At 47.2% G+C, this 11,838-nt stretch overlaps 1 protein-coding gene and 1 pseudogene across 1 annotated transcript; one reads left to right on the top strand and one right to left on the bottom strand.

Annotated features, from left to right (window-relative positions):
• Positions 1–2,984: 2,984 nt before the first annotated feature.
• On the bottom strand, positions 2,985–4,434 carry LOC124694648 (annotated as a pseudogene).
• A 1,816-nt stretch (positions 4,435–6,250) lies between these two features.
• LOC124694647 lies at positions 6,251–11,300 on the top strand. The gene is made up of 7 exons (XM_047227612.1): positions 6,251–6,358; positions 6,751–6,843; positions 6,950–7,084; positions 7,183–7,281; positions 7,780–7,917; positions 8,401–10,022; positions 10,103–11,300. Exons 1-7 carry the CDS (start codon positions 6,251–6,253, stop codon positions 10,992–10,994), a joined length of 3,087 nt encoding a protein of 1,028 aa, XP_047083568.1. The 3' UTR covers positions 10,995–11,300.
• The last annotated feature ends 538 nt before the right edge of the window (positions 11,301–11,838 follow it).

The following is an 11,838-nucleotide window of genomic DNA, read 5'->3' as shown; positions in this document are numbered from 1 at the left end:
GGACACTTCTGCCACTCGTGCCGAACTCGAGACCCTGCGCAAGGAGCTGGAGAATCTGGAAGAGAAGGTAAGGGTGACCAAACAGCTCATCCAAGACAAGGAAGCCCTTGTTGCCCGCTCTGAAGATGAAGCAAAAGGCCTCACAGCCGATCTGAAGACCGATCTGGCTGAAATTCGTTCTCTGAGCAATCAGCTGGTGACGGGCAAAGACGCAGATGACGAGGCTGAGATCGCTGAGGCGGACCGCATCCGTGTCGACGCCATTATCGCCCTTGGTGTGTTTCTTCAGTAGGGCCTTCATAGACAGATGATGTTCCGCTGGACTGGGTCCTTCTGTAATCGCTACGTTTGCAACGTTTTGACTCTTTTTTTTTACTGGCCGATTTTCCACCGGCTAACATTTACCATCTGTCTGGTGTGGTGACCATATGCCTCCCCCGAGCCGAATCTGTCTGGTAACTACAGATATCGGCTTTGCATTGCGCTAAGGCACTGTACTCGTACGTCGGCTCTGTTGGGATTCGTGTAGCCGATGTGGTCGCTGTTCGTTAGATCGCCGTTGGACCCAAGCCGACCGTGTGGTGAACATAATCTGAGCCGACTCGCTGGGTCAAAGCCCCCTCATGAAGGTATCGTAATACCCCTCGTGTAAATCTGGAGCACTAGGCTCCGTCGGGAGGACGAGCAACGCGTTCGCATCAGCCGATGTCTCGCCATCGGCTTTCCTCTGCTTGGTGGACGGGACAGATAGGTCCACTTCATCGAGTGCGCCTTGATCTCGTTGTATTGTTTCTTGAGTTCGTCAGGCAGCTCCTCGTAGGTGACTGGCGTGCCGTCCGCCATCTCAGATGTAGATGGCGATGTGGTTGATGTAGACGTGTGTCCCACCGGGCGTGCCAGAATGTGTTGACTGCCAAAACCCACCGGCGGGCAGCGGCCTTGTCAACACCGTAGAGCCGGGAAGAGCCTAGAGCCGCGGCTGGCTGAGACCCCTCCGAGCGACGGCCCGCAATGCTCTTCTGGTCACACGCGGCGATGCGAAGTGCAGGGCGTGCCACCTGACCTATACCTGGTCGGGAAGGTGATGGGGATGCCTCGCTTAGTTTCCCGCGGGGCATACATGTAAACATTAAATACGAGCCTCGATCGGCTCTCGGGTTATCCCGTGAATCGGCTCAAAGAGCCGATCCACCCATGATTCGTACGGGGGGCACGAATACCTGGTGGTCCTGCTTGATCAAGATAAAGCTAATGAGATCTACGACGATTTAGGGTTTTCACCGCATAATCGGATCATCCTACTCCGAGGTTGGGCCTCGCGGCCACGCACGGTGCTCGTAAGCCGATCCTAAACAAGGCCTAAAAACCAACATGAAGTTGATCCTCGGAACATCCCGTTTAGGACTTGCGAACGCCACCCTACGTGCCATCGGATCCTCCCCCTTTGTAAGGCCTAACTATTGCGGATATTAAACTAATCCTTGTAGAACAAGGAGCAATCGTAACGGATCAGATCTACTAAATAATGATCAAGCGGGGTGCCGCCCCCACACTTGAGACAGGTGTGAGGGCGGCTAGATATGCAAGGGTTGCACTACGTAAGCATGCTTAAACGAAGAACAATGCTAACCCTAACACATCTATGATAACTACGTTGCTCGCCATCAAAAGCGCTTCAGTACGAGCAACGCATGAACAACGTGGGGCTTGTGCTGCCTAGATCGCAAGATGCGATCTAGGCAGCATGTCGCTTACCTGATAGAAACCCTCGAGACGAAGGAGTTGGCGATGCGCCGAGATTGGTTTGTTTTGGGTTGAACGTGAGTTGTTGTTTATTCCATAAACCCTAGGTACATATTTATAGTCCCGCGGACTTTCTAATGTGGGCGTGCACTAAACCGTGCACGAGATAAACTCTAACTTCTAAATCGATACACAATCTACTATTTTTAAGATACACGGGCTAACTAGCCCAAACTTCTAGCACAAAGCCGCTTCAAAGATGCTCCATATGTAGTCTTTCAAAGCCCATCTTCACTTACGGCCCATCTCCTGATTTGGCCAAAATCGGGTGATAACAAAGACACAATCTTGTATTTTTCTGAAGGCAACCAAAGATAACTAACAAACTACAGACCCATAAATAGCAACGAAGGTTCTCCCATAATTCAATTTGAGTCGCGATTCCAAGGCTCCGTGCACGCGCGCAACCATTAAAATAGTCATTCAACATCGGCAAGAGTACCAACAGTATATCAGGGAATAACAACCCATCAGCCTTGTCAACGTCCATAGAGAGCCGAGAGTATGAATCACCGTTGTTGAGGACGTAGCAACCGGCACAAAAACTGCGAAGATAATCTTCCTCGCGGCAACCATGAGAAAAAAAATCCAAAATCGATCTGGCGAAGCAAGATCTGAACACCCATACCTAGATAATTGTAATCTTTCAATACCACCATAGACGTCGGGAAGGAGATCTCATCATCAAACGAAAGACCGAAGATCACTTATTGCAGACGATGTCATTTCCATTGAGGGGAAACACAACAAAAAAAACAGCTACCAAAATCCTAACATAGACTATTGAAAAAACTACTTTTACTGAAAACTCTACTTATAATAGGGTCCCTCACTCCTCCCGATGCTCGACGAAGCCGGCAAGAGTAGGGGGAACCGATGTGATTCTTAAGATGTAAATTCATGGTCTACAGAATCGGCCAAGCATCGGTGTGCTTTGTTTTAAAATAAAAGTAGGAGCATACTTTATAGGTGTGGACATAGTTCGGACTTGCTAAACTTTTTAAATAATAAAGTGTTTTTTATCGAAAAAAAAGTTTCGACTTGCTAATCAAGAGCACCGAGCACGAGACCGCGAGAGAGGGAGCACGAGATATCGTAAACGTAACGTACAATGAATCGTGGAGACATGGAGTACCACTGATCCATGAAAATATTGACAAAATTTGTGCAAGGAAATTTAATCAAGCCCGAGGCCTCGCCACGCTGTGGAGGATGCCCTCGACGGCGATATCGAAGGCGTCCTTGACAGTCTCGAGCTTCGCAGTGGGATCGGCGTAGACCACCGTCGGGATGAGCCTCACCACCTCCTCGCGCATCCGCGCCACCGTCGCCGCTGGGATCGCCCGGAGCGTGGCCTCGATGCTCACTGTGCCCGCTTGGACGCCAGCATCCGGGACGAGCACCGAGTACTTGGTGTAGTCCTTGGGCAGGTGCCACTTGTACTGCAGGCTACGCTGACGCCGGGTTGAAGAACACCGGAATGCACCCGGCCACCATCGAGTCGAACGCCCACCGCCGCGTGTACGAGTCGCCGCCGGGCGGCGGGTGCAGGCAGAACGTCGCGTTCTGGAACAGACGCATAACGTTGACCGGCGAGTGACACTGGCTGGTGCTCCCGGCGGCGCAGCGCCCCAGCTTCAGGTGGCCGCAAGACTCCGACGCCTTGCATTGGGCCATGACGTGATCGTTGGTGGTTGCTGGGCTGCCCGGCGCCTGCCGCGCCTCACCGCCGACGAACGCCATGAGCCACCTACGCCGCAGGCCGCGCACCCTTTCCTGCCACCGGAACACGTCGGCGTCGGTCCTGGGGTGGAAGTAGGTCGGGTACGGCACGGCGAAGCCGCTGGTCGCCTCGTGCAGCGAGGACTCCAGGACGAGCGCCGACATGTTCCGGCCCGCCGGCGTGACTAGGAGGTTCGTGCCCCAGTCCGGGCCGCTGCCGTCCCTCATCAGGTCCCGCGCCGCCCTCCCGGCGACGAGGAAGTGGTCGTGGCCGTCCGAGCGCCGGTCCCACTCAGGCCGCCACCTGAGCCAGTCCGCGACGTCCGCCGCCGCAGCGTCTCTCGTGGCGTTGTCACCGACGGCGGCGTGACGGGCGAAGTCGAGGCTGGCGTAGAACGGGACGAAGATGGCGGTGGCCACGGTGGATCGGTTGGCGAGGCACTCGTACCGCTTCATCCGGTTGTGGAAGATGACGTCGAGCGCGAGCTGGCGCGTGCCGTGCCACCCATTCTCGCCGGTGAGCACGCCGTCCGCCGGATCCTCCAGCGGCCGGCCGAGGCCGGCGTTGCCGACGGACGCGCACAAGCGTTCGCCGCCGGCGTCGGTGTCGCGGCAGGCGTCGCGGATGATGTCGGTGTTGAAGCGCGGCGGCAGCTTGCACACGTAGATGTACCGTCCCTGGCACGGGTCGGCGTCGCCTTTTGCACGGCCTGTGCGCAGCCCATCGTCGTCGAGCAGGGAGAAATGGTACCAGAGGAAGAAGGTCACGACAAGGACGGCGAGGTAGCACAGCCGCCGGTGTCCGCTGGCCGCCGCCGGCTTCTCCTTCGCCTTTGGTCCGACGGCGGGACGGCGCGACCGAGCGCTGCTGTCCGCTTTGGGCGCGCCGGGTTTGACAAGCTGACGCATCGGGGACGCGAGACGGCAACACGCTGTACACCACAATCCGAGCTGGGATAGACTTTGTAGGGAGTATAGAAAACATGGATGATGGATCTGTCAGTGTGTCACTCACACACCAGTTGGAGTCAGCCACCATGAACACATTCAAAGGAGTACAGCAAAGATTACTAATTAGCGTTGACACCAGGGTAATAAATGCGGCTAGCACCTCAGCATTAATTAGTTACACGACTGGGTAGTGAGCTCCACTGACCACTGCTAGCATCGAGCACGAGACCATCTCTTCATCCTTGAATAAATAATCCACTGCGTAATGATGCATCGTGTCTTGTTTTCTAGCGTCAAAACTCTTGGTAAATGTAGCACTCCCTCCGTCTATAAATCAAAAAGTAAAAGTATCTAGTACGGAGTACAACGTAAAACCTATAGTATTGAAATCGTCATAAGTTGTATTTTTATAACATAAGCATTTGGAATAATGAATGTCGACATCTTTTCCCTATATTTATTGTGAAAGTTGAAAAAGTTTGAATCCAGGAAATCCTAGAACGCGAAGGGATGATGTAAGTGTTACTATGTTCGTCAAGGGATTTGCCATTAGTAAGTCAACCAGAAAATAGTTATTCCTAAAGATACGAAAAAATCGATATTTATTTGATAGAAGACTCAATGGTGACGACGGTCATAAGACATGTATATATCGGTCATAGGCACCGGGGAAGAGGATGGGGTAGGGGAAGAAGTCGGCACTTCTGACAATGATGTAGCGTGCGTCGTGGAGGCGGCAGATCTCCGCCCTGCACGGTTCCTTATCGTCATTGATCGCGATGATCGAGCGCGGTGCCTCCTCTCTCATCAGCGTCCACCCCTCATAGGTGAACATGTCGTCAAACTCAAGGCAGGACTATGCCACTCCTAGTCGTAGCTTCTCTTACGGCTCCCACCATCGACAACGAGTCAACGGTGATGACAACATCGAAATCGTTGGTCGATTGCTCTGCTTGGGGAAAACATCTATTGGTAGCATCTCTTACATGGTACCATAATACCACTATTTAAAATTCAAATTTGCAAGTTTTAAATTTTTTTAAAGATATATTTGTGGATGCTCATGTACATAAGACAAATCCAACATGACACAAAAAGACAAAAATAACATGATACTCCCTCCGTTCCTTTCTATAGTGCCTATTGTTTTTTAGCACGAAATTAGCGCGGGCCATTTTTCACACAAAACCCCCTAATGATATCATAGACAAAATAGGAAACTGAAAACAGATCTCAGAAATACATGACCAGATCGGTTTCCAGATTTTCTGGACTTGACCTGATCGGTGGAAGGGGTTCTTTGCAAAAAAAACATAGCTTTACTCTTATATTCTGAAACAAATGCTAAAAAACAGTAGGCATTATAGAAAGGAACGGAGGGAGTACTATTCACATTGCAATTTGTCTTTTTTTCTCTTCTCCGTGTGTATTTTGAATTTGACTCCGAAAATTTTAGGGATGTAAACACAATAAATACACATATTGTGAACATCCACAAATTTATTTTAATTTTATAAATTTAAATTTTGAAAAGTGGTATCATCTTAACGTGGGTGTGGTATCACCAGGAGAGACTTTTTTTTTTAGGGAACCAGGACATATAGAGTGGACGAGACAGGTCATCAGGTGGCAGCCGGCCCAACAAACAATAAAGCCCATAGTAAATGATCGAACTCGTGTGCTCGAGTGGAACAGCGGCCCAACTAGCAAAGACGGAGGCGGGAAAAGGGTAAGCCAGGACGCGCCGGAAGCGGAGAGAGAGAGAGAGAGAGGAATGGAAATCGACGGCGATGGAGGCGGCGGCGGCGGCGGCGCCGCCGACGCGGAGGAGAGGGGGAGAAGCGAGCTGGTGCCCCTCCTCGAAGCCATAAAAACCTCGGAGGTGCGCCCGTCTCTATCATCCCCGCGGGTCCCTTCGTCGACCTGGCGGTGCCGTCCATTTCCACGCCCCTCTCTAGCCTCTAGGGTTTAGTTAAGTTTGGCTCGAGGTGCTGCGGCTGCGCTCTAGGTCGATACGCGCGTGTGGGAATGCGGGATTCGGTTGAATTGCTAGTTGGAGTTCTGGAAGCGGGCGTTCTTAGGTGGGATTTAGTAAATGCTTCCTGTTTGTATTGGGGGTCGCCCTGCTCGATTGGTGTGATTCCAGATGCCAGAGATTTATTTCCCATCTGATTCCATGCATAGAATTTTGCTGCACGGCGATTAGAGGCTATATTTCGATGGGTATGCTGTAGAATCAGATGCTGTGCGCTAACTTTCTACTGATCTTAACAGGTTCTGGAGAACAGAATTGCCCTTATCAACCAACTCGAGGGTTCCTCCCAGTTTTGTGCTGATGATCTGGGCCTAATACTTGAAAGCCTTGCTGTATCCTTTTTTCCCCCATTTTGTTCTCTTTCCATTTCGAATAAATTACTGATTCAGTTTGCTTGCTGGTACTGTCGTTGTGTATGTTTCCTGAATGGCGTTTTAGGTATGTTGGGATGATTCCACATGTTCAGGTTTATCACACTGCATGCTACACAAGTCAGTTCTGCAGGTTGCTCTGAAATGCACCGAGTCAGATGCAACCGCCTGTCTGGGCCAATTTCTTACCCTCAGTGCCAAGGTACCGCTTTGCCTTTTCCAAATGCAGTTCTGCTTCACTCATCTGTCAACTATAGCTCTGTATCTGTTATCTTCCTGAATCAACGTATTCTGTGCCAGGCTAGCTCATGGTGTGGGAAGCATCTCATATGGTTCGTCGAATCTATTGATGATTCTGAAGCGGTTCAAGAGGAAGAGCACAATAGTTTATGCCTAGAGGTTTTCGGAACTACGCCCTTAAGCTTGTTCAGCTTGTTTGTGCTCCTTTGGTTACAAGTGGATAGCTGGATTAACAGAAAATCTTCTGTGTGACTAAGGCTTCTTCGCCTCCAGATATCTTATAGCCTAGAATACTTAAACCATGAATCCTTCCTTATGTATGATTTCACCTTGGTCTGTATAGCTGTCACTGGGATTTGGGACCTATAAATTTATTCTTGCACAAATTACGGGAAACACATCTTATTGGATGGAGACAGGAGGCTAGAATTTGCACAAAGGAAATGCGTACCAGTTCTTTCAAGACAGGCAGTTTATGTTCAGTTACAGGCAAAATACAGTATAAAAATGGCACATCTCTCCACCAAGATGTTCATTTTAGTTTTGTAGCCAATGCCTTTTCATCTGAAGTGCCATTTGTATCCTTTTTTTCCTTGACCCACATGGTAGAGATTCTCTCTAAATAATTCTGATAAAGGTTCAACTTCTTTACTGCAGATAATTTCACTGACCTTAAATATCTCTATCAAGCTCCTTCCAATGGCAGCAAAATGTGTTACTGTTGATGTGGTGCATACTACTGCTGATTTTATTTTGGAATTGCTAACGCTGACAGAAAGCTCACTAGTCAACAAGGTAACACCCCCTATCTTCTGCAATCATTGCATTAACTGGTTTAACTAGCATAGGCAGTGGGAAGAGCTTTATGTAAGCTGCATGGGTGAAAGTTACGTTTTCTGAGAACTCATCACTTTATTTCATTTTATAATCACCCTGTTTGATGTTATGTCCTCTAAATAGTTTTATATCTTAGCTTCCTTAGTTATCTTCCCTGTGAAAGTTATGTAACAATGACATCTAAACAACAACAAAAATAATGTGCTGCTTGCTGAAGTAGATACGTTATCTCTCACACGATGTCACCGACAAAACCTTTCCAGACTCAAACTACCTATATGTTGTTTAGCTACTTGAACTTGGCTATCTTGTGGAAGTATTGAAACCCCATCCTTTTGTTCTGTCTGACTTGGATCATACGCAGTGGCAATGTCATATACCATATCCATATTGAAATGTTAATATTGCAACATTGACATCTTATGGAATATCTGTTGACAGACAATTCATGGAGCTGCAGCACATGTTGCTAAGGCTGCACCTGTTTTTCTGGATGAAACCATTAAACTGTGCAGAGCATACTGCGAGGCTGCAAAGTCAGATATCTGCAGAATGAGCATGCCTGCAGAAGAAACAATTGTGGAACATGCAGTACCAGATCTTACCAGCAATGTGACCAGGATCACAACATGCACTATTCAGACCTTGTGTAAAATAGGAACATATGCAGCATCCAGTGGTGGAAGCCAGGTGGCTTTATTGAATGTATCATGGAAAGGTGTAGTTTCCTTACTGCAACTTGGCAAAGGATCGATTGAAGTAAAAGTAAGTGTCAGTGATATCATTTCGACCCTTATCTCGCTTGTCATCGAATCTCTGAGGGTTGCTGCGGATACATGGTGTAGGTCATTACAAGAAGTCCTTGGTATCTCTGAAGCTAAAAGGGCATTCTTACCAATCAAATTTTTCTTAATAAATGCTGTAAGGATTTGCACTGTATATCCTGCAGAAGCACTGGCTATATACAGGGACATAATCAGGTGTACATTGGTGGTATCATCCTCAAGCATTTTATTCAGCAAAGATCCCCTGTTGAAAGCAGCAAATGAGGCACTTGTTGAATTATTGGAGCCTAGTTCTTTACTTTTACTAGACACACTTATGAAGTCATCAGAAGTAAGACTAGAGTCAAAATGCCAGCTTGTGCAGTACCTTTTAGAAAATGAAGAAGCTAATGATCCAGCTCAAATGGGGCAGGATGGTCAGAGAGAGATGAATTTGGCTTCATTAGGTTGCATTTTCTCAGTGGATCCTGATGTTGATAATAGAAACCGAGCACTTTTACCTGCTGAACTTATTGTGTTTTTGCACTTACTCAATATTTCCCCAGACTTGAGAGAAGAGTTGGTCATTGAATTATCTAAAAAGCTCCCTGCTCTTCTTAATGTCTTAACATTGGAAGATGTCTACTCATTTGTCCTTGGCTGCCAAATTCCTACATTCTATGCTGCTGACCATCCTCCTGTGGTTGTGTGGCAACCTGTGTATACTTTTCTCACACAAGCCCTGAAGACTTACATGATTGCTGCTGCTGCTTCAAGTGTTGCTTGGAATGAGTTGGAAGCATTCCTACTTGAGAGCCTATTCCACCCCCATTTCCTTTGCTTGGAAATTCTAACAGAGCTATGGTGTTTCTTCGTGCGCTATGCTGACAATGAAACTTCAACTTATTTAATTAACCAACTATTTCTTCTGTTAAAGACTGTAGCATCACCAGAGAAAGTTCTTGAACCTCTCAGTGCTTTGCGGAAGGTTGCACGTGCATTCTGTATCATCTTGAGCTATGCATCATGTGCAACTATAGATCAAATTTATACCTGCGTGCTGAATGATCGAAACTCTTCCAAGTCATCAGTCCTGCATTTAGCATTGTTGATGGAAGGATTTCCTTTTGATTCATTATCGGATGGTGTAAAGGCGCATGCTGTAAACAAATTATTCACTTCTTTTGCCGGATATCTACAGAGCTACTTGAAGAATCAAGGCGCAGTTGATTTGCCAACTTCTAGTTCGGGTGTAATAGGTCTTCCTGTACACGCTCTAGCCTCTGCATTGCAGCGATGGTAAGTCCCTTCTCAAGTATATTACCAAATCTGATGCCAGAATGCTGCTTTTCTTAAATGCTCTTCATTCTTTTGTGCAGCGAAATAAAAGACTATAACGCCATAGATGGGAAGAGTATTGCCACTATGTTTAAGTTCAGTTTCTCCCTCATTAATCTGTATAGGACTGCACCTGACAGCAGTAAGGACCAGCTTGCCCAGCAAATCAGTTCCATGTTGGATATTATCTCAAAAGTGAGGAATCTGTGTGCATTCTATCAGATGGAGAAGCTGACTCTAGAATTGCACAACCTGTTCATGTGTAGTTCTGGTAATCCAAAGGCAGCGTTATCTCGGTGCAAACCATCTCTAGGTTGTTTTATGTCAATGCTTGGTCACTTGAACTATAGTGAAGTTGATGCTAATGCACTTTGTTCAGCAATGCTGGATTTATACCATCTCTTGGTGAGGGAACGACACTGGGCACTCATTCACCTTGCAATGAGCTCCTTTGGGTACTTTGCCGCCCGCACATCTTTTACGCAGCTTTGGAGATTCATTCCTGGAGATGCTGCCCTTTCATATAACGCGAACACAGGGGTGGACATCGACGAGAACAGGTTTATGACGGAGCTGAAAGCTTTCCTTCAGAAAGAGGCTGCCTTACGCGGGGACAAATGGTCTGGAGAGCAAACCCGTTTCCTAGTTTCAGAGGGCAGAGCGCTGAAGAAACTAGTTGAAACAGCTTCTGAGATTCCACTAGGCCCAGGGCCTGAGAAAAAAGCTGTGATTTCCAAGGATGCCAACAAAAAGAAGAGGAAGATACCAGATGGGATCGGCGAAGGGATGACACTGCTACAGAACGGTCTCAAGGTCATGCGAAGCGCTCTCGATGAAACTGACTCAGCAGAGCTCAAGGACAGGTTGGCGGCACACCTGTCATGCCTCGAGAATGCAGTTTCCCAGATTGTTTGTTTCTCTGACAAAATCTGATACTCTTTGCCGCAACTGTTACTGTTGGGTTGTCAGATGGTAGCCTACCAGTTGTTTTGGCAGTTTAAGTAATTAAGATCCAAGAACTAACTATTGAATGTACATTGAGAATCAAAGCTAATTTCTAGTTGCCTGTTAATCCGTGGCATTTATATCTTGAGATGTTAACTGAGTCAGAGGTAATACCAGACTTGTGGATGACTATTTCTGTTGCAAGCAAATGTACATGCCTTGTGAGGTATTTCTCCAGTGAATTACCATGACATTGTGCTGCCTTGATAATTTATAATACTGTTGTTGAATGCACGGTGTGAATCAAAGCTAATATTCAGGTTCTTGTTAATCCGTGGTATTTATATCTTGAGATGCTAAGGGCATGTATAATGGTAGGAAAGGCATACTTTTTCTTAGCAGTCCACGTCATCTAGAGAAGACACTAAATATAAGTGGTACAATGTGTTATCTCTTATTGTCATCCCTAGCAATTATTGAAATAATTGAGAATCAATTAAATTTTAGAAGGAAATTTGGTTGCCAAGGGAAAACAAATGGTACAATAGAGAAAATAGCCTTCTCTTATTTCATAAGGGATCATCCCTTAGCTAAGGGAAGGCAACCTTCTCTTTCTTAAATCTCTCTCCAGCTAAGCAAAAATCTGACGTGGCGTCCATAAGGGAAGGCTGACATCACCCCATTGTACACCCCATTGTACATGCCCTAATGGGTCAAAGGTTTGAGTAAGACTTGGAGATGACTATTTCTGTTGTAAGCAATTGTAACATGACTCGAGATAGATTTCACACGAATTTGATTGTTTGTTTCCCTGTGATCACACGAGCAGAAC

This window comes from Lolium rigidum, chromosome 3, assembly GCF_022539505.1.
Source record: "Lolium rigidum isolate FL_2022 chromosome 3, APGP_CSIRO_Lrig_0.1, whole genome shotgun sequence".
In the NCBI taxonomy this organism is placed as follows: Eukaryota; Viridiplantae; Streptophyta; class Magnoliopsida; order Poales; family Poaceae; genus Lolium; species Lolium rigidum.
The sequence above is the reverse complement of the archived record's forward strand: the minus strand, read 5'-3'. Positions and strand labels throughout refer to the sequence as shown.